The sequence below is a fragment of the Lolium rigidum genome, chromosome 6, assembly GCF_022539505.1.
Source record: "Lolium rigidum isolate FL_2022 chromosome 6, APGP_CSIRO_Lrig_0.1, whole genome shotgun sequence".
In the NCBI taxonomy this organism is placed as follows: Eukaryota; Viridiplantae; Streptophyta; class Magnoliopsida; order Poales; family Poaceae; genus Lolium; species Lolium rigidum.
This window is the reverse complement of record NC_061513.1, coordinates 21,527,672-21,552,802: the sequence shown is the minus strand read 5'-3', so window position 1 is coordinate 21,552,802 and position 25,131 is coordinate 21,527,672. Positions and strand designations below refer to the sequence as shown.

The following is a 25,131-nucleotide window of genomic DNA, read 5'->3' as shown; positions in this document are numbered from 1 at the left end:
TTACATGCATGCCGGAGTTTCTTAACGGAGTTTAGAAGGGTGCTGTCATATCCTATTTGTTTGTCTCTTGGAATTAGAAGGTGCTTTCCTTATAACGGCCAACATTCCATAATACTATGAATGCCAGTCGACGCTTTTACATGGGACAAAGTGGATAATTATATAAGATGACATCCACTGTTGTGTTGTGCCATGGCTAAGGGAGGACAACATAAATGCATGCGATGTAGTGTCAACATCTCATGACCATGGCCACTGATGACGCACCACGAGGTTGAAACCCGGGGTAAAAGTATAGATGGTCGGAGCCACAGGCTGCTGGGCAGGAAGCTGTCGGCTACTCCATAAATAAGGTCTTCCCCAACAGCTCAAGCATGGTTGCAGGTGAGGCTTCGACTTCTTCTTCAGGGCTCCATGGTGGCGATTTGAAGAGGAATCGGGCGGAGCTTCGCGGCCTTGTTCGGGGCTGCTCTGGAGTGGCGATGCTGAAGATCATTGGTGAACATTCTCGGCGCCCTCAGTTTCGGTGTCCGACCCAGATGACCAACTGGTGGTCTTTCTCGAAGCCGGCGTTGAAGGCTTCTTCAACCTCCAAGCGGAGGCCCCCCATCATCGAGCTCGCGGCGGCGCTTCCCGTTCTCTTGGTGCCAAGTGGTTTCGTCCCCGGCACCGGTGAGGACGGCCGCGGTTCGAGCTCCTGTTTCTCCGGCGAGTGCAAAGGACCTGATTGCTTTTTCCAGAATTCATGTAAGGTCTTCCCTGAAAAAGTTAGGGACAGAGTTGCAATTTTTCTTTTTTGGAGGTCCCTGATGTATCTTGTACTTGCACCGTTGATTATTAATGGCATCTAGGCCCTTCGGGGTCGCTCCACTGTTGTGTTGTGCCATGGCTGAGTGAGGACAACATAAATGCATGTGATGTAGTGTCAACGTATCATGACCTTGGCCACTGATGACCCACCACGAGATTGAAACCAGGGGTAAAAGTATAGGTGGATGCACATGCTGAAGGAGATATGCCCTAGAGGCAATAATAAAGTGGTTATTATTTATATCTTTATGTTTATGATAAATGTTTATATATCATGCTAGAATTGTATTAACCGAAACATTAGTACATGTGTGATATGTAGACAAACAAGAAGTCCCTAGTATGCCTCTTAAACTAGCTTGTTAATTAATGGATGATTAGTTTCATAATCATGAACATTGGATGTTATTAATAACAAGGTTATGTCATTGTGTGAATGATATAATGGACACACCCAATTAAGCGTAGCATAAGATCTCGTCATTAAGTTATTTGCTATAAGCTTTCGATACATAGTTACCTAGTCCTTATGACCATGAGATCATGTAAATCACTTATACCGGAAAGGCACTTTGATTACACCAAACACCACTCGCGTAAATGGGTGGCTATAAAGGTGGGATTAAGTATCCGGAAAGTATGAGTTGAGGCATATGGATCAACAATGGGATTTGTCCATCCCGATGACGGATAGATATACTCGGGCCCTCTCGGTGGAATGTCGTCTAATGTCTTGCAAGCATATGAATGAGTTCATAAGAGACCACATACCACGGTACGAGTAAAGAGTACTTGTCAGGAGACGAGGTTGAACAAGGTATAGAGTGATACCGAAGATCAAACCTCGGACAAGTAAAATATCGCGAGACAAAGGGAATTGGTAATATATGTATATGGTTCATTCGATCACTAAAGTCATCGTTGAATATGTGGGAGCCATTATGGATCTCCGGATCCCGCTATTGGTTATTGGTCGGAGTGAGTACTCAACCATGTCCGCATAGTTCTCGAACCGTAGGGTGACACACTTAAAGTTGGATGTTGAAATGGTAGCACTTGAATTATGGAATGGAGTTCGAATATTTGTTCGGAGTCCCGGATGAGATCCCGGACATCACGAGGAGTTCCGGAATGGTCCGGAGAATAAGATTCATATATAGGATGTCATTTTATGTGAAATAAAATGTCGCGGAAGGTTCTATGGAAGGTTCTAGAAGGTTCTAGAAAAGTCCGGAAGAAACCACCAAGGAAGGTGGAGTCCACAAGGGACTCCACCTCCATGGCCGGCCAGCCCTAGATGGGGTGGAGTCCCAAGTGGACTCCACCATAGGGGCCGGCCACCCCCCACATGGGAGGTGGGAATCCCACCTTTGGGTGGGAGTCCTAGTTGGGCTAGGTTTCCCCTCCTATGGAAGGTTTTGGTTTCGGGTCTTATTCGAAGACTTGGACACCAACACTTGGGATCCACCTATATAATGAGGGGCCAAGGGAGGGGGCCGGCCACCCCTAAGACCACAAGCTGGCCGCCCCCCATAGAGTGGCCGGCCACCCCTCCCAAACCCTAGCCAAGCTCCTCTCCTCCATATTGCCCGCATAGCTTAGCGAAGCTCCGCCGGACTTCTACACCGCCACCGACACCACGCCGTCGTGTCCGTCGGATTCAAGAGGAGCTACTACTTCCGCTGCCCGCCGGAACGGGGAGGTGGACGTCGTCTTCATCAACAACCGAACGTGTGACCGAGTACGGAGGTGCTCGCCCGTTCGTGGCGCCGGAACCGATCGTGATCAAGATCTTCTACGCGCTTTTGCAAGCGGCAAGTGATCGTCTACCGCAGCAACAAGAGCCTCATCTTGTAGGCTTTGGAATCTCTTCAAGGGTGAGACTCGATACCCCCTCGTTGCTACCGTCTTCTAGATTGCATCTTGGCTTGGATTGCGTGTTCGCCGTAGGAAAATTTTTGTTTTCTATGCAACGTTATCATACAAGTGGTATCGCAGCCGTGTCTATGCATAGATGGTTGCACGAGTAGAACACAATGGTTTGTGGGCGTTGATGCTCTTGTTATCTTTAGTTTGAGTACTTTGCATCTTTATGGCATAGTGGGATGAAGCGGCTCGGACTAACTTTACATGACCGCGTTCATGAGACTTGTTCCTCGTTCGACATGCAACTTGTATTGCATAAGAGGCTTTGCGGGTGTCTCGTCTCTCCTACTATAGTAAAGATTCAATTTACTCTTCTATTGACAACATTAGTATCAACGTTGTGGTTCATGTTCGTAGGTAGATTAGATCTATAACGAAAACCCTAAACCACGTAAAATATGCAAACCAAATTAGAGAGCGTCTAACTTGTTTTTGCAGGGTTTGGTGATGTGATATGGCCATAATGTGATGATGAATATGTATGAGATGATCATTATTGTATTGTGGCAACCGGCAGGAGCCTTATGGTTGTCTTTAAATTTCATGTTGAGTAGTATTTCAAAGTAGTTGTAATAGTTGCTACATGAGGTGAACAACCATGAAGACGGCGCCATGAACCTTGACGCTACGCCGACGATGATGGAGATCATGCCCGTTGATGATGGAGATCATGTCCGTGCTTTGGAGATGAAGATCGAAGGCACAAAGACAAAAGGGCCATATCATATCACATATGAACTGCATGTGATGTTAATCCTTTTATGCATCTTATTTTGCTTAGATCGCGACGGTAGCATTATAAGATGATCCCTCACATTAATATCAAGATAATAAAGTGTTCTTCCCTCGTATGCACCGTTGCATTGTTCGACGTTTTGAAGCATCTCGTGATGATCGGGTGTGATAAACTCGACATACAACGGGTGTAAGCCATGTTGCACACGCGAAATACTTGGGTTTGCTTGACGAGCCTAGCATGTACAGACATGGCCTCGGGACAACGGAAACCGAAAGGTTGAACACGAGTCATATGGATGATATGATCAACATGTTGATGTTCACCATTGAAGCTACATCATCTCACGTGATGATCGGTTTTGGTGTAGTGGATGTGGATCGTGTACCACTTAACAACTATGAGGGATGTTGTATTAAGTGGGAGTTCATTAGTAATTAGATTAAAACATGAACTAATTATCATAAACATAGTCTCGAGTAGTATTTTGAATTAATTTTGTAGTATTGGCATCCGTTTTCTACTATGTGCTAGTCTTGTTATTGAGATAGAAATATCGTTAAAATCTGATAAGAAACTTTACGGATTGGTACCGTATTGTTAATGAATCAAGAAATGATTAAGTCCTATTGCAAACTTTTAGTAAACCTCACATTGTTGATTCAAATAGCTATGGTTTCAATTAGTACCTAAAGTTATCTTGTCTCCGTGAAACTTGAAGTTCAAATCTGTTTGAAAAGTAAGGAGCTGAAAATTTAGTTTTCAGAAATAATCAAGGTACGAGATATATGTGATATCTAAGACCTTATTGCAAGATGATAGAATATAAATTTGGTGAGACTACATAAACTCATAAGTTTTATGGGAATGTACGAAGGTTGAAGACGCAAGGCGTCCCAATCCTCCAACTATTGGGGCACTAACGATATTCGCATATCCATGAAGTGATTGTCCTTAGTATGCACCGTTGCTAAGACTCGTCGTTTCGAAGCATCACGTGATGATCGGGTGTTATAGATTCTACGTGTGCTTCCAACGGGTGCAAGCCAGATTTGCATATGCGAATACTAAGGTTTAAACTTTATGAGCCTAGCATGTACGTACATGGTCTCGGAAAGTTATCATGAATTGATGGATAAAATTATGAGTGAAATTGTTCATCGTATTACAAATTTACTAATAGTGAAATCTGAAACACTTGTCATATGATGATCAACTTCAAAGTAAGAACCTCAAGGTTATTGGTATTTGACCAACAAACCTAGAAGTTATTGATGTTGAAATGTTTTTCTGAATAATGAGGAAAGCTAAAAGAGAAACTGCAAAAGATATTTTGGCAAAAGAAAAGAAAAGACTAGAAAGTCTAGCTCGTGTGTATATAAATGATATACATGTTATGGTTGTATTCCTAGTTAAGTCACACAATGAAATTCTTGGGTATTAGTACCATATTGGTTGGTATGAAGTGTCATACAAAACAACGCAATACAAGAATACAATGGCCTAAGTGATCGACAAGGAATATGATAGAAATGCACGTCTGGAACAAAATAAAGTGTTATTATGTTCGTCGTTGGCATTCTATCTAGCCCTTAGAATTTATAATAAAGAACTTAATAATTGTTATTTTGCTCTAGTCAAATGAAAACAATGAGTTGTTCAAATTATGACATTACTCCATGTACGATGGATAAGTTATTATAAATCTTAATGGTGAAACACACATACATAACACTGACGCTAAAAATGCCATAAGGCAAATGATTTGAATTCCACTTATTTGTGGAACCGCAATTTAGGTCATGTTAGAAAAGATCGCATGAAGGAACTCCATGCAAATGGATTTTTGGAGTCATTCGATTTGTTGAATCGTTTGGCACTTGCAAAATCTTTTCTAAAAGGTAATGACTGAAATACCGTTCATAGGCCAAAAGTTGAACGGGCAACTAACTTAGTGGAAAAATACATGATGATGTATGTGGTTCACTGGGCATAGTTGTGTGCGGGAGATTCTTCTACTTCATGAAAACTTTCAAACAATGAATTGAGTATATATGTGGATATATTCAATAAGGAAAAGTTTGAAACATTTTGAATGGATTCAAATAAATTTCAGCATGAAGTGGAAATCATCGTAATAGAAAAGTCAAATATCTATGATTGGATCATGGTGGAAATATTTGAATTACGAGTTTTAGCGAACATCTAAGAGAGTTATGAAATTGTTCTACAACTCACATTTCTTGGAGTATCATAATGATGATATAGTATCCGAGATATGTATCCAAACCTTGTTGGATTAATGATGAGATAAAATATTATGATGCCATTATATTTTTGTGAATTATGCTTTAGTGACTACCGCTTTTACACTGAATAGAGCATCATCATGATCCGTTGAAATGACACCATACGAGTTATGGCATGGGTATAAACCTTAATAGTCCTTTCTTTAAATTTTGGTCTAAGAGTTTTCAACCAAAATCGGATGAATGTCTTTGTTGGTTATCCCAGAGAATTGATTGGGAATTCTTCCCACTATGGAGACAAAGACAAAAGTGTTTGTCAATGTTTCTTATTTCCAAGAAATTGTTTCTAGTGAAGTTTTTGAGTGTGAGGACAATATAATTTGATAAGGTTTATGAACCTGAGCATAATGATCGTAGTAGCGCAAGCATCGGAATTGGTTTCGGAAGCGGCCACGACGATCATGGCTCCCATGACTACAAAGTGTTTTAGCCATGGAGATCGAAGTACATATTGAACCTTGTAGGTATGGTTTACTTTGTGATCAAATAAATGATTTGTGAACAAAGGATTGATTTTGAACAATGATAAACCAACTACAAACAAAGAAGTTATGATGGGCCCTGACTCCGTTAAAATGGCTATACGCCATGAAATCCAAGATAGATGAATACTTTTTGAAAGTAAATGGATCTATGAAATTGATGGACTTGGATGAAATATCCTTGAAGAAGCTCAACTTGTCGAAAAGGTGTTTACGACAAAGTTCAAAGAATTGACTACGATAAGATTAGATCTTCCGTAGCAATGCTTATAGTCTATGTGGATTATTCTAGTAATCACTACATATTTCTTTTATGAGATATGATAGTAGGATGGCAAAATACACTACTTAACAGAAGTATGTATACAAGATACAACCAATTGTTTTGCTAGTCCGTAGAATACTAGATAGGTATACAAACTTCAATTCGATGAAGTAAGTATCACGGAGTTGGAATCTTCACCAAGATGAAATAGTCAAAGAGTTTTTGATTTCATCAAAGACGATGAAGAGGTTTGCATTTGCAAGAAATTAAGTGGGAGCGCTGAGACATATTTTATAATACTTATGTAGATGACATATAGTTGGTTATAAATGATGTAATTATATACTTGATTAAAAGGTTTCATTGAGAATTAACTTCAATGAAAGGATATGGACTGAAACAAATTTAGTGTCAAGATCTATGAAGATAGATTGAAACACATAAATAAGTTTAAGTCAAAGTACATATGATGGATATTGAAGTAGTTCAATATAGAAATATTAAGAAAATGTTCTTGTCATGTGAAGGTTTAACAAGACTTGAGTGTATCTGACACTCAATGAGTAAAAACATATGAGTGATTATAGATCACGAATAATATGTACACAATCAGATATCATGTGCTATAAAGTGTTATGAGCATATACCGGAATGATTCATAAGATGATCATAGGACGACAGTAAAAATATCCTTGAGTACTTTAGAAGAACTAAGGATATACATATATATTTTTGTATGAAGAAATGACAAACAAATCGCTGTAAGGTGTTACACCGATATTTATTTTGTCACATATCAAAATAGAATTTCAATCTCAAATTAGACTAAGTGTTGTTTTAAAGGTAGCACAATGAACTAGAAGTTGTCTATGTTAGATTTAGAAGAGTTCTAAATATTGTGACGGAATCTACAAAAGAAGGCAGAGTATGTCATTGTTTTGACAATGACAAAGGATGTTAAAGTCAAGAGGTTCTTTGAGAACTTGGTGTATTTCCGACAGAGTCAGAACTTTGAAGCTATATTGTATGTGACAATATTAGTGACATATTTCAGACCGCGGAATTAAGGTTCCACCAGAAGACCAAACTTATTTAATGCCGACTCATTTGGAAATGAGTGATGCGTTGAGATGCAAATGAATTACAAAATACATACGGTTCTGAGCTTGTCAGATCCGTTGACTAAAACCTCTCCCGTGAGCGAAACATGATAAAACACCAGAAGGCCAAGGTGTTATATCTTTACAAATGTAAACTAGATTATTGACTCTAGTGCAAGTGGGAGACTGAAGGAGATATGCCCTAGAGGCAATAATAAAGTGGTTATTATTTATATCTTTATGTTTATGATAAATGTTTATATATCATGCTAGAATTGTATTAACCGAAACATTAGTACATGTGTGATATGTAGACAAACAAGAAGTCCCTAGTATGCCTCTTAAACTAGCTTGTTAATTAATGGATGATTAGTTTCATAATCATGAACATTGGATGTTATTAATAACAAGGTTATGTCATTGTGTGAATGATATAATGGACACACCCAATTAAGCGTAGCATAAGATCTCGTCATTAAGTTATTTGCTATAAGCTTTCGATACATAGTTACCTAGTCCTTATGACCATGAGATCATGTAAATCACTTATACCGGAAAGGCACTTTGATTACACCAAACACCACCGCGTAAATGGGTGGCTATAAAGGTGGGATTAAGTATCCGGAAAGTATGAGTTGAGGCATATGGATCAACAAATGGGATTTGTCCATCCCGATGACGGATAGATATACTCTGGGCCCTCTCGGTGGAATGTCGTCTAATGTCTTGCAAGCATATGAATGAGTTCATAAGAGACCACATACCACGGTACGAGTAAAGAGTACTTGTCGGGAGACGAGGTTGAACAAGGTATAGAGTGATACCGAAGATCAAACCTCGGACAAGTAAAATATCGCGAGACAAAGGGAATTGGTAATATATGTATATGGTTCATTCGATCACTAAAGTCATCGTTGAATATGTGGGAGCCATTATGGATCTCCAGATCCCGCTATTGGTTATTGGTCGGAGTGAGTACTCAACCATGTCCGCATAGTTCTCGAACCGTAGGGTGACACACTTAAAGTTGGATGTTGAAATGGTAGCACTTGAATTATGGAATGGAGTTCGAATATTTGTTCGGAGTCCCGGATGAGATCCCGGACATCACGAGGAGTTCCGGAATGGTCCGGAGAATAAGATTCATATATAGGATGTCATTTTATGTGAAATAAAATGTCGCGGAAGGTTCTATGGAAGGTTCTAGAAGGTTCTAGAAAAGTCCGGAAGAAACCACCAAGGAAGGTGGAGTCCACAAGGGACTCCACCTCCATGGCCGGCCAGCCCTAGATGGGGTGGAGTCCCAAGTGGACTCCACCATAGGGGCCGGCCACCCCCACATGGGAGGTGGGAATCCCACCTTTGGGTGGGAGTCCTAGTTGGGCTAGGTTTCCCCTCCTATGGAAGGTTTTGGTTTCGGGTCTTATTCGAAGACTTGGACACCAACACTTGGGATCCACCTATATAATGAGGGGCCAAGGGAGGGGGCCGGCCACCCCTAAGACCACAAGCTGGCCGCCCCCATAGAGTGGCCGGCCACCCCTCCCAAACCCTAGCCAAGCTCCTCTCCTCCATATTGCCCGCATAGCTTAGCGAAGCTCCGCCGGACTTCTACACCGCCACCGACACCACGCCGTCGTGCCGTCGGATTCAAGAGGAGCTACTACTTCCGCTGCCCGCCGGAACGGGAGGTGGACGTCGTCTTCATCAACAACCGAACGTGTGACCGAGTACGGAGGTGCTGCCCGTTCGTGGCGCCGGAACCGATCGTGATCAAGATCTTCTACGCGCTTTGCAAGCGGCAAGTGATCGTCTACCGCAGCAACAAGAGCCTCATCTTGTAGGCTTTGGAATCTCTTCAAGGGTGAGACTCGATACCCCCTCGTTGCTACCGTCTTCTAGATTGCATCTTGGCTTGGATTGCGTGTTCGCCGTAGGAAAATTTTTGTTTTCTATGCAACGTTATCATACAGATGCATGGTTAGATGTGTCCATGGCAAACAAAAAAAAAAGATAGCATGGGGAGTTACAATAGGAATAGATACACACATTCACACCCATGCCACTGGCGAAGGCAGACGAAGAAGAATGCTCGTGACGAGATAGGATGGAACAACAGGCAACTCCAACATCGCGCGTGGCGGTGAACCGATCACCGAACTTCAAGTTTGTTGCCTACCATGGCTCGTTAAAGCCGATTATTCCATATGAATTGTGTGTGTCGCCTTGGTGCAACAATTTGAGTTTATTAAAGATGATCTTTATTGAAAAACGTAGGTTTTGTGTGGCGATCCGTTCGTTCGTGGGAAAAAATAACACGCGTAACCATGACGCGGCGGCATGAGAGCCCACGTGTGGTAGGAGCGATGTACATCACGTGGTGCAGCTAGCTTACATTCACCCTAGCCACGGGCGAAATTCTGACAATGCAGTGTGTCATGTAGCTATTGTAACGGAGGGGAAGAAACTATGAGGGGGAGGAGAGCATAGCCGCCGTCCGTCCGAGAGGAGGGGGAGAGTAGAGCATTGGCACTTCACCTCGCCTCCACAACCACCACCTCCATACCCGGTCACCAACCTAGCCAAACCACCGGTCACGGCCACCTGCACCCGATGTCCCTCCGCCCTCCTCGATCTCTGTCTCGGCCGCCCCGCCCTACCATCCCGTTAAGCCCCATGCCCATTCTTCTCCAGCGTCGACGAGCCGCACCCCTCAAACCCTAAGTCCTTCGCAGACGAGCTGCAGCCTGCACCTCCCAACCCTAAAGTCTAATGCTCTCCTCCAGCTCGTTTTAGGATCGTCGCCGTCGGCAAGACTCCAACGAGTTTGGTATTTCGGTGGCGAGGAAGAGGAGGGGAAAGCAAGCGGGGCGAGAGAGAGAGAGAGAAGAGGTAGTATGGCGGTTATATATATACTTGTATAAAATATACAGTAGATTTTGGAATGTGAACACACCCGAAACTTGTGAGGCCAAAGCCTGGTTGGTAGGCACCATCACCAGCCAGCCAGATATAGCCACGCAATAAGCAAAGTGAGTTTAGTACTACCGGACAAAGTATTTAGCAGGAAAGCCGACAATGGCCGTATCCTGAGCTTAATATAATCCCGGTAGAGTGACAAGTGGATGGACAAAGAGCAAACTCCGTACTGAGACAGCAGTAGTCAAGTCGTCTGATAATAATGGAAAAAATGATGAAGCTAAACTAAAGGAAAAGGATAAAAAATGATGGTCTCACCCATTTCTTCCCCGTTTCCGTTCCGTCAGTTTGGTGTGTGAAAATGAAAAGTGAGTAAAGCAGAGCAGCGGAGCCGGAATTATCGATCAGCTCGCTCGCCCTTTCCTTTCCTTCGAGACGAGGAGCTCTGCGCTGCACCCACCACCACCATCACTCCATCCCCAACCAAATCCAGCCGATCTAGGGTTTCGCCACCGCCGGACCTGCCCCCGTCCACCCGCCGTCTCCCCGGCCGGACCACCCGCGCGCCATTGGCATGCCCTCGGGCTGCAGGGGCACCGGCTGCACCTAGAAGCAGCAGCAGCAGCACCGCATGGCGTCCTCGTCCGGGAGGCGGGCGGGCCCCGGCGGCGGCGGCGGCGGGAGCGGGGACGCCTCCGCCTCCCCGGCCCCCGGCGCCGGCGGCAGGAGGATCCTGCGCACCCAGACCGCGGGCAACCTCGGCGAGTCCATCTTCGACAGCGAGGTCGTGCCCTCCTCGCTCGTCGAGATCGCGCCCATCCTCCGCGTCGCCAACGAGGTCGAGGGCAGCAACCCGCGCGTCGCCTACCTATGTATGCTTCCTTCCTTCTCCACTCTTCCTCTTTTGTTTACTGCTACTACAGTACTTACCAAGGCAACTAGCACTGCGTTATACTACTTGTACTATTATACTCTACTCTGCTGTCTACTCCACCGGACGACGACGCACATGAGCGAGTACTAGGACTATCATCACATATAGTAGTTAACTGATCTGGAGTGACCATAATTCCCTAGATTCCCTTGATCTAAAATAAGAAATCCCTAGATGCCCTACAAACTACTAATACTACTACTATCTTCCTCATACATACACTACACTAATAATAGTCAACTAATTTGGAGTCACCATAATTCCCTAGATGCCCTTGATCTAATTTCCCCCCTAGATGCCCTACACACTACTACTATTTTTCTCACCACACTAATAATAGTTAACTAATTTGGCGTGCCCGTAATTCCCTAGACTCCCTAAAACAGACCAGTGCTAACAGTTGACTTATTTGGACGGAGTCGGCGTAATTCCCTAGCTGCACCACAAAGAACATACTAGTACTACCACTTGCTCTGCTGCCTCACCCAAGAATGACCAATGGATGTCCTCCTGTGCAGGTCGCTTCTACGCCTTCGAGAAGGCGCATCGCCTCGACCCCACCTCCAGCGGACGTGGAGTTCGCCAGTTCAAAACCGCGCTCCTGCAGAGGCTCGAAAGGGTACGTACGTGTGCATGCGCGCGATGGAAATGCGTTACTACAATACAATGCCCTATTATAGGCTTTGTAGCTTCAATTAATTCAAAGAGCTCCATCACCTCTTTTACCTTACACCTGTGCGATTAATTGCACAAAATCCAAGTGCCATATTAAATGTTTACCATATGCTTGACGTGTTACCTACCTGCTTCCTCAGGAAAATGATCCCACGTTGAAGGGGCGGGTGAAACAGAGCGACGCGCGCGAAATGCAGAGCTTCTACCAGCACTACTACAAGAAGTACATCCAGGCGCTTCAGAACGCCGCTGATAAAGCTGACCGGTGAGCACAACTCTTTTTCTTCTTCTATGTGTCCACATGCTGCTGACTCGTATCTTGCCTCACCCGCTTATTTTGCTTGCTTGCTCAGTGCTCAGCTCACCAAGGCGTACCAGACTGCAGCCGTCTTGTTTGAGGTCCTCAAGGCCGTCAATGTTTCGCAGAAGATAGAACTTGATCAATCAGTGAGTCCTACTTCACTGTTGCTCCTATCCTATGGTGGATTCTTAGCGTGTTCACCATTTTGTTTCTTTTGTCATACTGCAATTATTTTGTTTTGGTTTGTTTCGTTTCCTCAACGACAACCAAAAATACACCGCCATTCATTCCCCCGTTGTAATTGTTGCAGATTGAGGAAACTAATAAATTAGTCGAGGAGAAGAAAAAGCTCTATCTCCCTTTCAATATCCTCCCGCTCGATCCTGACAGCGCGCATCAGGCTGTTATGCAATATCCTGAGGTTCCCATCCTCATCTTCCTGCCATACTTTGGAGAGACGTTGATATGATAACAATACTGACTCATGCCATGTTTGATTCTTATGTGTAGATACAAGTTGCTTTTTATGCTCTTCGTAACACAAGGGGTCTGCCATGGCCCAAGGACCATGAAAAGAAGGCGAATGCAGATCTTCTTGATTGGCTGCAAGCTATGTTTGGCTTTCAGGTTACCCACCACTTTCATATCACAAGTATTCATGTTGATGACCTGTTTGTGAGCTCTGGCCTCAGCAAAAATCCACCACTGCTGATACATGTTCTCTCACTTCATCCACCACCTTTGCAGAAAGATAATGTATCCAATCAAAGAGAACATCTCATACTCTTGCTTGCCAACGTGCATATAAGGCAGCTTTCCAAACCTGAGCAACAACCAAAGGTATTGGCTTTCACAAAATACACGTGCGAGAGGTGTGTGCACATGGATCCTTGTGTAATGATTTTGTTTACTCACTTCCTTTTGGTAATATTTTCAGTTAGATGATCATGCGCTGGATATAGTTATGAAGAAGCTCTTTAAAAACTACAAGAGATGGTGCAAGTACCTTGGCCGCAAAAGCAGCTTATGGTATGATGTTCGATCTTCAGTGTAAATTTTAGATGTTAGTCATGATTATGTGATCTAACCCAGGCCTGCAGTTATAAGCTCTTCATGGTACTTTGATTCACTAAATAATGCGTGCTTCCGATCTGTGAAACCTAACGATCCTATTGCTGTTACTAATCTAATCGGGCAAATGATCTCTTCTTGGGCAATTCTTTAGGTCAAGGAGGAAAGCAGAGATGCTTTAAACTGGGGAGTGAAGTTGTTCGTGCAGTTGTCAAGTGAAGCTTTCCAGGCGCCTAGAGGATGGAGACCAATCATCCAGAGGCTGACAGGTTGAAGGATGTGTGCATCTTGTCTGAAGCTTGTTGAAGCTGAAGTGAAAACGGAAGTTCTTATTAGCATGTCCTCACTTCCTATCCCTGTAGATGTTTGGTCTGTAATATGTCCTCTTTTTCTCCTTGGTAGTTGTCATGCTGGATAATCTCATCTAGTGCTGAATAAAAGATGGCTCCTCTGTCCATCTAGGACTAGTGTGGAAAAATAAGTCCGATCATCTAGACTTTTTTTTTCTTTTTTCTTTTTTCTTTTCTTTCTACCCTTAACTTGTAGACATTATGGTTTCTTTAATGGAAATCGGGGGGAAACCCCTTTGCTCAAAAAAAAAAAAAACACCCTCGTTTTGGTTCAGCACTACTGCCGCCATGGACCATGGGCAGATGACACCATCGCCGCTTGGTTTACAAACAGGTTTTACAATTTGGTAATCCAAACATACTTCTACTTTTATGTGAGCCTATTATTCTTAACAAAAAAATAGTAAAACGGCAGAAAATAAGTTTTGACTTTTCGAGTGCCTAACTAAGTTACTCCCTCGGTTTACAATTTACTCTGAGATTCAGAGAGAAGGCCTCGCAAGCCGTACGGGAAACCTCTTTTTAAAAGTAACTATATCCACAGGAGTGACATCGGCAGTGACATCAGCTATGTGCTGACCAATCCTTCCACAAAATTATGAAATAAATCTCAAATATAGTTGCATAACTGAAACACGAATATTTTGTGAAACAAACCCTAGTGATGTAGCATTGACGTCATCAGTTTCACTTTTTAATAGAATATTTCACAATATTTTTTATATATCACTTTAGTTTCACAAAAGTTCCACTTATGTTTTAATTATTAATTTCATATTAAACAAATGTCAAAAGCTGCACTAATCTCATGGATGGTAAATATGACACCGGTAGGTATCGTTGCCATTAAATTTGCTACGGTACGGCCACGCCCTACTCCTTGTGTGACTAGATCAAGACCTGAGCTGGCAGCAGGCAATTGGGCTACATAGACAACAACAACAACAACAACAACAACAACAACAACAACAACAACAACAACAACAACAACAACAACAACAACAACAACAACAGATAGAGTGGGCCAATAGAATCGAGGGGAAGGCCATATGTCTCCTCTTTTTCTATTCAAATTTCCACCCTCTACAGCCAACCACTCTTCAAGTTGAATAGCTCAATTTAGAATTTCGATTGAGTATGTCGCTACTATGCAATCCTCCGACAATTTTTAGTAGACCGAGTACGGTGTTAACACCGTGCCTTCTTATTATTTTACAAGAAACAACAATCATCACACATCTCATAACCAGTGATTGCTTGTTACAATTACTTTTTGTAGAAAAAAATTACCTTATTAAATAATTCATCTTCTTTATCCAAACCTGAAATCTCATTATCAGAAGACAACTAACTAATATCAACATCACTAGTATCAGTATGTACTAGTGGGTTGGGTACATTTTCCTCAAATAGTTTTCTAACCTCATTCATCATAACCACATATCATTCTTCTTCTATTTTTCTCACAATAATAAGATTAGTAGCTGACATATCTAAAGAGCAACCTAAATTGATGTCAACTTCACTACCCATATAAGTTGAATAAATTTCTTGAATTTAGAACATCAGAATCATTGAAATCGCCATAATAGGCTTTAGATATAGCTCTTATCTTTTGCATATCCTCCACATTCGGACCCTCTCTATCATTGAGCCTATCACATCTTATGAGTTCATATGTGTTTTAGTGCCTTCTTCGGAAACATGTTGCCCGGTATTTTTTCTCAGTCTAGCATCAAATGCTTAGCTTATTGATGACTCTTATTGTAATCCACAAGTTCTCCATCCTCTTATTCCTCTTCCTTGGATTTTTTTTATCCGTATTGTGTGATCAAAGTTGTTAAAAATCAACTATTTTCGTCACTCTCCAGTGCATATTGGTATAATTTATTCTGCTCCTGAACTTCAAGTTCTAAGGCTTTCTTAGTTACCTCAGTCTCCCGCAAGTTTTCCCCATCACTAGTTATTATGATTCTCTCGCAATCTCTTATTGCATCATTTATAATGTCTTCAACACCATTGTTGTGTTCTTCACTTCACAAATGTTTTATCTTTGATGAATCAACATGTACATTTTTATTATGTACATTATGCGTTGTTTTGAATTGATACACACACTTTGCTTCCCAAACTTATTTCCTCTGTATCAGTTTCCTAATTTCTTTTCTTATTAACCATGTCTCCTTGATCACTTTATGCCTTCATAATTTACTCCTATATTTGATTTATCTCCCCTCTTACTTGTGTTTTTGGACCAACCTTGTTTCACTAACGATTCTAATTCAAAGAAAATATCATAGAAATACAAATATTTTGTAGTGATTTTTTTTTGTTAATGCTAGATTTTTTTTGCATATCTCCATATAAATGTTGAGCTCATGTCACAAAGCAGATCCTATCTCAGACATGCCAAACTAAAGACTCGCACAATTTGATACATTTCCAACTTTTACCATCAGAATATGTAGTTTACCCTTTTCTTGACACTTTGGAGTCTCTCTAGTCACCTTAATCACAACATGAGTGCCTAGCAAAATTAATTCACACGAGCTCCAATAGTCTATCTTTGCTGAGGAACCCAATCATGAAAAAATTCTTCCACTCAGACTTGGCCTGTTGCTACTTTTAAACTAACGCAAAATTGAATTCATGTATTAGTTGGGTCCCATTTAAGTCCAAGACTTACTCTCAATGTGGGCCACTATATTAACATTTAAAGATGCATCTAGCTCTGCAACAGCAAAAAATGAACCATAATTACTTGTACCCCATAACGGACATTTTTTTTGGTACAATAGCTTGGCTATTACAGTTTGGCTCTACAGACTAATTAAGTATTTAATATTGCATGTTTCGAGATGGGCTGGCTGTACAAAAGTATGCATGCACATATATATAGCGTCAGCTGTAGGTGGGCGGTATCCTCTCATTTTTTGTGTTGTAGCCGGGCTCGCCCGCTCTCTTCTCTCTCTTCATGTCTCTCTTCTCCATCTAAGATTTTGCTAATGTAAAATGCCTTATAACTAGCTGACTCAGCTCTATTGTACTTGCTCTTAGATCCTCCCAATTTATATTATAAAAAATAAATTCACTTATATATCACTCACATATATTACCACTAAAAACATATTAATTTCAGTGATACAAACCTTCAACATATGGTCTTAAATACTACATCCTTTCCAAAAATATAAGCATTTTTAGAAACATAATTTAGTTTTCTAAAAAAATCTTACATTTGGAACGGAGGTAATAGTATTTTTTACTATATTTAGGGAGAAGGTGTTTCTGCACCCGGGTGCATATGCACCCTTTATTTGAAATAAATTTTGAACATATCAAAAAGTGTCAAACAAATACAAAAAATATCTCGTATATATTTGCTCACAAAGTTGTTTGAGCAAAAACCGACATGTTCCGTGTCCGGTATAAAAAAGAAAAAAATTGGTGCTAAAATAATCCATTTCTCGAGACATTTTGTCTTTTTTACATAGGGCACAAAATTGACCTTTTTATGTGAAACTTTATGTGGGCACATATAACATGTCTCTCTACATGCAAAGTTTTTTTTCCTAATTTGTTTAACTTTTTAAAATATGTTCTGTACATACCGGGTGCATTTGCATCCGTGATCAGTTTTGGGTTTCCGTATATTTTGGCATTTTCAATGCAATATTCTTTTACACAATTTCTAATCTATATCATTGTACATATACCATTTGTACCAACAAAAATAGAAGTTTCATTTTTTTCTAAAAGCTTATTTTGGTATAGTTGCATATTTCATTTGTTAAAAAACTCATTTTAATTCTATAATTGTAAAACAAATTCCACCTAAAGTAAGAAAATAAAAAAGAGTAGAAGAAAATATTGACCCTCTAGAGTGTATGACGATCCATTTCAGTATTACTTTCATGTACTGTAGTGATTTTATATGTTATCTATCCATTTCAATATATTTCTTAAATATCTTGGACAAGGGTGCAAAGTGGAGTGTATGAATAAGACAAATATCTCTATATACTAATACTATACGTATTGAGAGTGTATGACCATCAAGCATATGCGTGCCTAAAATCCTAAATACAAAATCATAATCTCTAGTACATACGTGTATTGCCTGTACATGTACCCCTTATACTTTGTATGAACTCCACGTTAACTCTTCCTCTTGCAGGTTGAACAAGCCGGGCACAGGTACAAACTACTTTTTTGGTAACCTATGTAGCAAATTAAGATGACGAGAGCGGGATGAATCGTGTTTTATTTTTAAACTTTTTTCTATTAAAAAATCCTCTTGTGGTTTTGTGTATATCTTGTACACCGAAACAACTAAAAATAAAAATACATGAAGTAGAGTCCAACACTTCTCTGCCGAGTCCTTGCCACCATGGCTGGCCACACACTCCGCTTTGTCCTCATTTCACTCCCGTTCAGGTGCAGACTCCCACATCCATGGGGAGAACTTGCCTCTTCCATTCTCTCACGGGATCGAAGATTGTGGATTACTCGCGCGCTAGGTGAAACGGAAAGAAAAAGTGGAGGGGCAATTACAGAAACTATTGCTCTCGCACAGAGTAATATGGAAAATCCAACAAAAAGTTATGCAAAAAGTAAATTGAAACAAAGGAGGCAGAGTGGAAGGCGTTTTTGCTCCCGGTACAGCTGCATGGTATCCTCGTCGTTTATGTGAGCATTGAGATATGTGCTATGTGCATTTTCTATGATGCTACAGGATACACCGTGTATCCGATAAGAAACTCGAACACATCAAATGAGAGTGACACTTTGTTGCGCCGTTAGTCGTGGTCTTATTCTTATGGTGACCCAACTCCATATTAAACGCCGTGTGCAGGATGTCCCGCTTGGACCACAAAGATTTTAGCATGCCAACCATTATTACATGGGACCCAACTCTCTGCGCAGGGAATAGACAATAGTCAATACAGAGCAATGAGTATGGGATAAAATGTGTTCACAATCAGAACAACATTTTCGGGAGGTAGATCCCTATTCGTCACCACCTTTTGAGCCCACCTGTTTGCCTAACTTGCTTGTCATTTTGGTGCCAATAAGTGTAAATATTTTTTGGTGGTGTGGCTGCCTCAGATCCCTAGAACCTACCGACTTTATAGTATACCAATATTTTTCACTTATATATAACTCATATATATTATCAAAAAACACATATCAATTTAATTGATACAAACCGTCCATGCATGATCTTAAATAGTATTTTTGGACTATATCTAATTAGAGATAAATATTGTAAATATGTATGGCATTTTTTAAATGCAATATAAAGTAATATTATGTTACACAATTTCTAATTAATGGATATCATTGTACATACAATACCATTTATACCATTGTGAATATTTCATTTGTGAAAAAAGATCCTTTTAAGTCTATAATAACTATGGAACAAATTCCTTCGAAAGCTAACCAAATAAAACAGAGTAGGAGAAAAATATTGACCCTCTAGAGTGTATGACTATCCAATTCAGTATTGATTTCATGTATTATATATACTAGTGAGTTTATATGTTATCTATCCATTTCGGTAGTTCTTAAATATCTTGGAGGAGGGTTCAAACTGGGGCGTATGAATATAATAAGGAAATAAGACGAAGCGAGCTAGCGGGACAAATCGCGTATGTACGGAGTAGTAGTGTGGGCAGCAAAGACGAAGCCAGCGAACGTGTAATGGGCCACGGGCCGATCACTGTATCCATTGGTGCATGCATGTAGGAGTACGCGGCACATACGATTCTTGCTATTGGCATGGCAGAAGGATCATGCCGGGCCCACGCGTACATACGATTCACGTGTGCACTGTGCGTCCGGCCGAACCATAGCTATCATCCATTTTGGCACCTTCCAAAAGCACCATCCATTCTCGTTGCCACCAAATGTGCTACTAGTAGAAAAATGAAGGTGTCATGCCTCTCAGTTTCAAAACAAAACATCAAATGTACGAACGTGATTTTTTCCTGCTTCTTTCGAAAAAAGAAAAGAAAGGGGGGGGGGGGGAAATGAAGACCAATTAGACCAACGCGCTCCGTGCTTCGAGCTTCTTGTCATTCCAGAGGGAACTCAGTGGCATGCAAATCTGATCATGACTCCACTCTCGCAGGGCGAGTCCAAAGGTTACCCACCAATTTCCTAGCGAGAGGCTGCTAATCTCCTCCTCAAGGCAGTTGTCGCCGCCGGTGATGGTAGCCAAGCCCGGCTGACAAAGACGAAGGGTGATTGGGGACGTGCCCCGATGGTTCCCTTCACGTGGAGGAGGGTTGTCTCGAGGTATTGCAGGGACGGCGACCATCGCGACTCCTTGGGTTAGCGGTTGTGGCCAGAGTCATCTGGTCAACCTTCTGAAGGTAGCGCTTCGGCAAGGCATGGAGCTAGCTCCCTCCCTACGGCGTGTTGGCTCATGGTTGATGTGGGAGGCAAAGTATTGTTCGATCAGGCCTGACAATGGCAGCGGTCGTGGGCATCGTTACCTTGTTGGAGGCGTCATTGATGCGGATATCTTGCCCGACAAACATGTTCAGGGGAAACCCTAGATCTGGGTCTCTCGGATCGGGCTATGTCGACACTTTCGGTGTCATTCTCCCTCTTAGTAGCATCGTTTTGGAACAAGCTCTAGCTGGAGGGATCTAGTCATGGAGCGGTGTTGCATCTATCACTTCGACGATGGTGAGTCATGGCGGCATACTGCAGCGGGGTCTAGGGGTCGGATGAGCCAAGATGGACTCGCCCATGGTGGAGGGGTTGCATGGGCGTCGTGGTGGCATCAAGATTACAGAAGTTACGACTTCTGAAGTAAGGACAAAAGGTGCTCGCTAGGAGTCTACTAGTGTGGATGTGCCCCTATTTCACCATAAGGTTACTCGGTGATACCCGGTACCTTGCTTGTGGAGTGTTATTTGTGTTTCGGGGACATATGGCCATGCTGGCGTTTTCTTCTCCCAATATTAGGTCTATAGGTCGTGCGTGGTAGTTTTAGGTCATTTGTTGTATCCTCATACTAGTTCTTTGTTAAATAAAATGCAAATACATATTGTATGCTTCTTTTTGATGGAGGTGCCAAGGTCTCAACCTTGTTTTGGAGAGAGAACCAACCTGAAATTAGGTGGGTAGGAGGGTGGTTGTACACCCATCCCACCAAAGTTTAAACCTCATATATGTGTGTCTCGTAAAGACGGAATATTTATTTAGTGGGAGCGATGTTCCCGTCGACAGCGAGGCGCATGTGGTGACTTCGTCAATTTCAAGATCCAATTCGCTGGCTCAGTCTTCCAGAGGTGCTTATAAGGGCAGAATATGCGTGTGTGTTTATAGTATGTGTATATGCGCGTGTATGTGAGCGTGTTTGTACTGTGTTTTTTTTTAAAAAAAAAACCTTGTTTTGCAGAAGAAAACAAACGTACATACGATTCTTGCTCCTGGCAGGTCGATCAGGCCGGCCGGGACCATATACATGCGATTCACGTGTACGTCCGGGCAAGCTGTGGTGTAATCGTCCATTTTGGCAGCTTCCAATGTACGGAGCGCACACGTTTCCACGAGCCTATCGTGGCAGTCCATTCTCTCATGCTCCGCGTACGTTTTGTTTCTCTCATGTTCCATGTACTGTATATTTTTTGGTTGCAAGAAGAACGTAACTTTACCTTCCTTTTTCCTCAAAAAATACTTTAATTCTGTCTTGATTTATGCTAAGAGTTCGGTGTCCGAAGATGAGATTTTATTTTATATTGGCAATATATATATGATGCAATAGGTATTTGTTTGTACATGTGATGTAGCCCAAGGCCGATAATGTGTCTATGGTGTTCCCCGAACTTATGCATCGGATTTTGTTTGAGCATTTCATGGTATAATATAATATGATAATGTAAGGTTTTTGCGAGAGAGGGGGAGAGAGAATGGTGAACCAGTCAACAATAAGCATAAAGATCTGGGGTCTTTTATGTAAATGCTAGTGACTTCAGTTGGAGAATCCAGGTGAACTAACGGATATTATAGAGAAGTTCTAGCTCGAATGGAGATGCATTGGACAGCTTGGATAGTTGATGGATGGTTTTATTTTTTCACCAACTATCAAGGTGGCCCTGGCATTTGCGACAGCCATCCTCTCTTGCTTGCTGAACTTATTAATGAAATAAAGTTATCTTGTAATGGATACATGAAACATCAAATTCTTTATCTTAGGATATATAGATAGTGCAAACATTATGTGAGGTAAAATATCACATGTATGAGAGAAATATTTTAAGTGTTTTAGTTTGTCGCAAGTAGTTATTATGACACATGTAAGACCTTTTTGGATTGTAGGAATTTCACATAGTTTTTCATTTTTCAATACTTGAGACATTTTATATTGATTGGATTCCTATGCCTCAGCTCCATAGGAATTAGGCCATCCAGTCTAACCACTTTTTAATACTCCGGAGTACTTGATCACGTAGGATCAAGGAATTTTTCATATGTTAGGTTCAAACGACTATACAATATTTTTTTACTGTGTTCTAGAATCCTTTGTACAACACTCACAAAGCTATCGGAGTCTTTGTGTTTGTCTTAATTCTACATTTCTATGCGATCCAAAAAGGCCCTAAAAATACCACGCCATATATTCTATAATGCGTTTATCCTAAAACATAGGATGCCATTTTACTTTTCGTTTTTCGTTTTATACCCTACTCTTCAATTTTGGTATGACACATATCTATAGTGTCTTGGTTGTGTGCATCCTTGATGTTCGTGACATCTTGTTGGTGCAGATGCTGAGTGTAATTGGTATCGCCATAATAATATTTTTTATCAAAAAACATATTTATTGTTTCATTTAACAAAGACTACACCAACATTTTGAGAGAGATGAGAGATAGAGAGTGGTGAACCAGTGAACAGTATGCATAAATATCCAGGATCTTTTATGTAAAATGCTAGGGACTTGAGTTGGAGAATCTGAGAGAGAACTAGTGGATACTTTTGCTAAGTTCTAGCACGAATGTTGATGCATGAATCAGGCATTGTCGAAAAAACAAGTGGATGTGTGAACCCTCGCGACGAATCAGTAGGGCAGCGCGGACGTACGTGTATATATAGACGCGAGCTAACCGCTCAAACCTCATCGATCACAACGACTCTCACTAAGTAGGGCGAGCGCTAGTGCCAAACCCTCTCACACATACCAGTCACACACCAAGGTACATCCGTCGATCGACCAATCAGGAATTCAGCAGCAGCAATGTCGACCATGTCGTGCTCCTCCAACCTCTCGCTCGCCGGTACCCGGACCGTGCTGCCTCCGTGCCGGCCGACGGCGCCGCTGCCCTCGCAGCACTTGACCAGCCGTCGACGACGCTCGTCGTCCCGGCTGGTGATCACCTCGGCGCTGTCGACCGACGAAGCCAAAGCACCAGCCAAAGAGAAGCCGGCCTCCGTCATCGGCGACATGGAGCGCGGCACACTGGCCGAGGAGTCCGGGCGGTCGGACGGGCAGCTGACATCTCGGTGGCGGGAGATCCATGGCAGCAACAACTGGGAAGGGCTGCTGGACCCCATCGACACGGTGCTCCGGGGCGAGCTCATCCGGTACGGCGAGTTCGCGCAGGCCTGCTACGACTCCTTCGACTACGACCGCTTCTCCCGCTACTGCGGCACCTGCAAGTACCCACCGAAGAGGTTCTTCGAGGACGTCGGCCTCGCCGGCGTCGGCTACGACGTCACCCGCTACATCTACGCCACCTCCCACGTCCACCTCCCCAACTTCAGCATCGCCAAGCACAACCCCCTGGACGACCGGATGTGGAGCGAGACCGCCACCTTCATCGGCTTCATCGCCGTGTCCTCGGACGCGGAGACGGCGCGCATCGGCCGCCGCGACATCGCCGTCGCGTGGCGCGGCACCGTGACCAAGCTGGAGTGGGTGGAGGACGTGAGCGCGTTCCTGAGGCCCATCGGCCAGTACGGGATACCGTGCGAGGACCCGAGGGTGAAGGTGGAGGCGGGGTTCGCCGACCTGTACACCGGCAAGGACCCGTCGTGCAAGTTCTGCAAGTACTCGGCGCGGGAGCAGGTGCTGGCCGAGGTGCGGAAGCTGGTGGAGCTGTACGCCGGGAAGGGCGAGGAGGTGAGCGTGACGGTCACCGGCCACAGCCTCGGCAGCGCCATGGCCATGCTCAGCGCGTATGACATCGCCGAGACCGGCGCCAACGTGTCGCCGTCGGCCGACGTGAAGGCGCCGGTGTGCGTCTACTCCTTCTCCGGCCCGCGCGTGGGGAACACCTGGTTCGGGGAGCGGTTCGAGCGGGAGCTGGGCATCAAGGCGCTGCGCATCCTCAACGTGCACGACACAGTGCCCAAGGTGCCCGGCATCTTGACGGAGGCGTTCGTACCCATGCCGCTGCTGCGGTTGGCGGACGCGCTGGGCCTGCCCAGCGTCTACTCCCACATCGGCGTCCTGCTGGCGCTGGACCACGAGGTGTCGCCCTTCCTCAAGCGCACCTTCGACCTCGCCTGCTTCCACAACCTCGAGGCGCACCTCCACCTGCTCGACGGATACACCGGCCGCGGCAAGGAGTTCCAGCTCGGCGGGAGAGACCCGGCGCTGGTGAACAAGGCCGCAGACTTCCTCAAGGACGAGCACATGGTGCCGGCCGGCTGGCGGCAGGAGTTGAACAAGGGCATGATCAGGACGGAGGAAGGGAAGTGGACGCTGCCGCACCGCCCCAGGGACGTCGAGGAGCACCCGGATGACACCGACCTCCACCTCGCGCAGCTCGGCCTCGCCGTCGCCGCCGCCACCTGACCGCGCCGTGCCACTCCAAATTAGAATGGAATAGTAGCTCGAATGTGTAGATGGTACGTGGATCTTCAATTAAGCTTATTATGCAATAATGTATACCAATATTAAAGAAAAAATACGATTTTGGATGATATATTTTTACCAAGCTGTGTGAAGTTACCGGCCACACTGTGGTTCGGTTCAAAGGGGAAAAGGGCAACTTGTTCGGAACTTTGAACCAATGAATCAATACCATGTATATATATGTACAGAAGTAAATAGTACTTCATCCTTGCCAAAATGTAAAAACGACATAAAGTTTGACCAAGTATGTAGAACAAAATATCAACATCTAGAATACCAACTTAATACAATTAGATTCCTCGTGATGTATATTTTTATAAGGTATACATTTGGTATGGTAGATGTAGATAATTTTCCCAAAAAAACTTGGTCAA

The 25,131-nt window shown here is 43.0% G+C and overlaps 2 protein-coding genes across 2 annotated transcripts; both read left to right on the top strand.

Moving 5' to 3' along the window:
• Positions 1–11,244: 11,244 nt before the first annotated feature.
• Positions 11,245–13,802, top strand: LOC124662276 (callose synthase 3-like; the record flags this gene model as incomplete). The annotated part of the gene is made up of 10 exons (XM_047200132.1): positions 11,245–11,419; positions 12,000–12,100; positions 12,297–12,421; positions 12,510–12,603; positions 12,768–12,878; positions 12,968–13,084; positions 13,205–13,297; positions 13,395–13,486; positions 13,558–13,573; positions 13,683–13,802. Coding segments are annotated over 10 exons (1,044 nt in total), but the record flags the coding sequence as incomplete, so codon positions are not given.
• Positions 13,803–23,043: 9,241 nt separating this feature from the next.
• Positions 23,044–24,697, top strand: LOC124662275 (phospholipase A1-Igamma1, chloroplastic-like). Its single transcript, XM_047200131.1, has one exon. The coding sequence runs from the start codon at positions 23,135–23,137 to the stop codon at positions 24,695–24,697; it is 1,563 nt and encodes a 520-aa protein (XP_047056087.1). The 5' UTR covers positions 23,044–23,134.
• Positions 24,698–25,131: the final 434 nt, after the last annotated feature.

Excerpts from the sequence above, each read along its gene's own strand:
- LOC124662275 (XM_047200131.1), top strand. The coding sequence starts at position 23,135 with ATGTCGACCATGTCGTGCTCCTCCAACCTCTCGCTCGCCGGTACCCGG.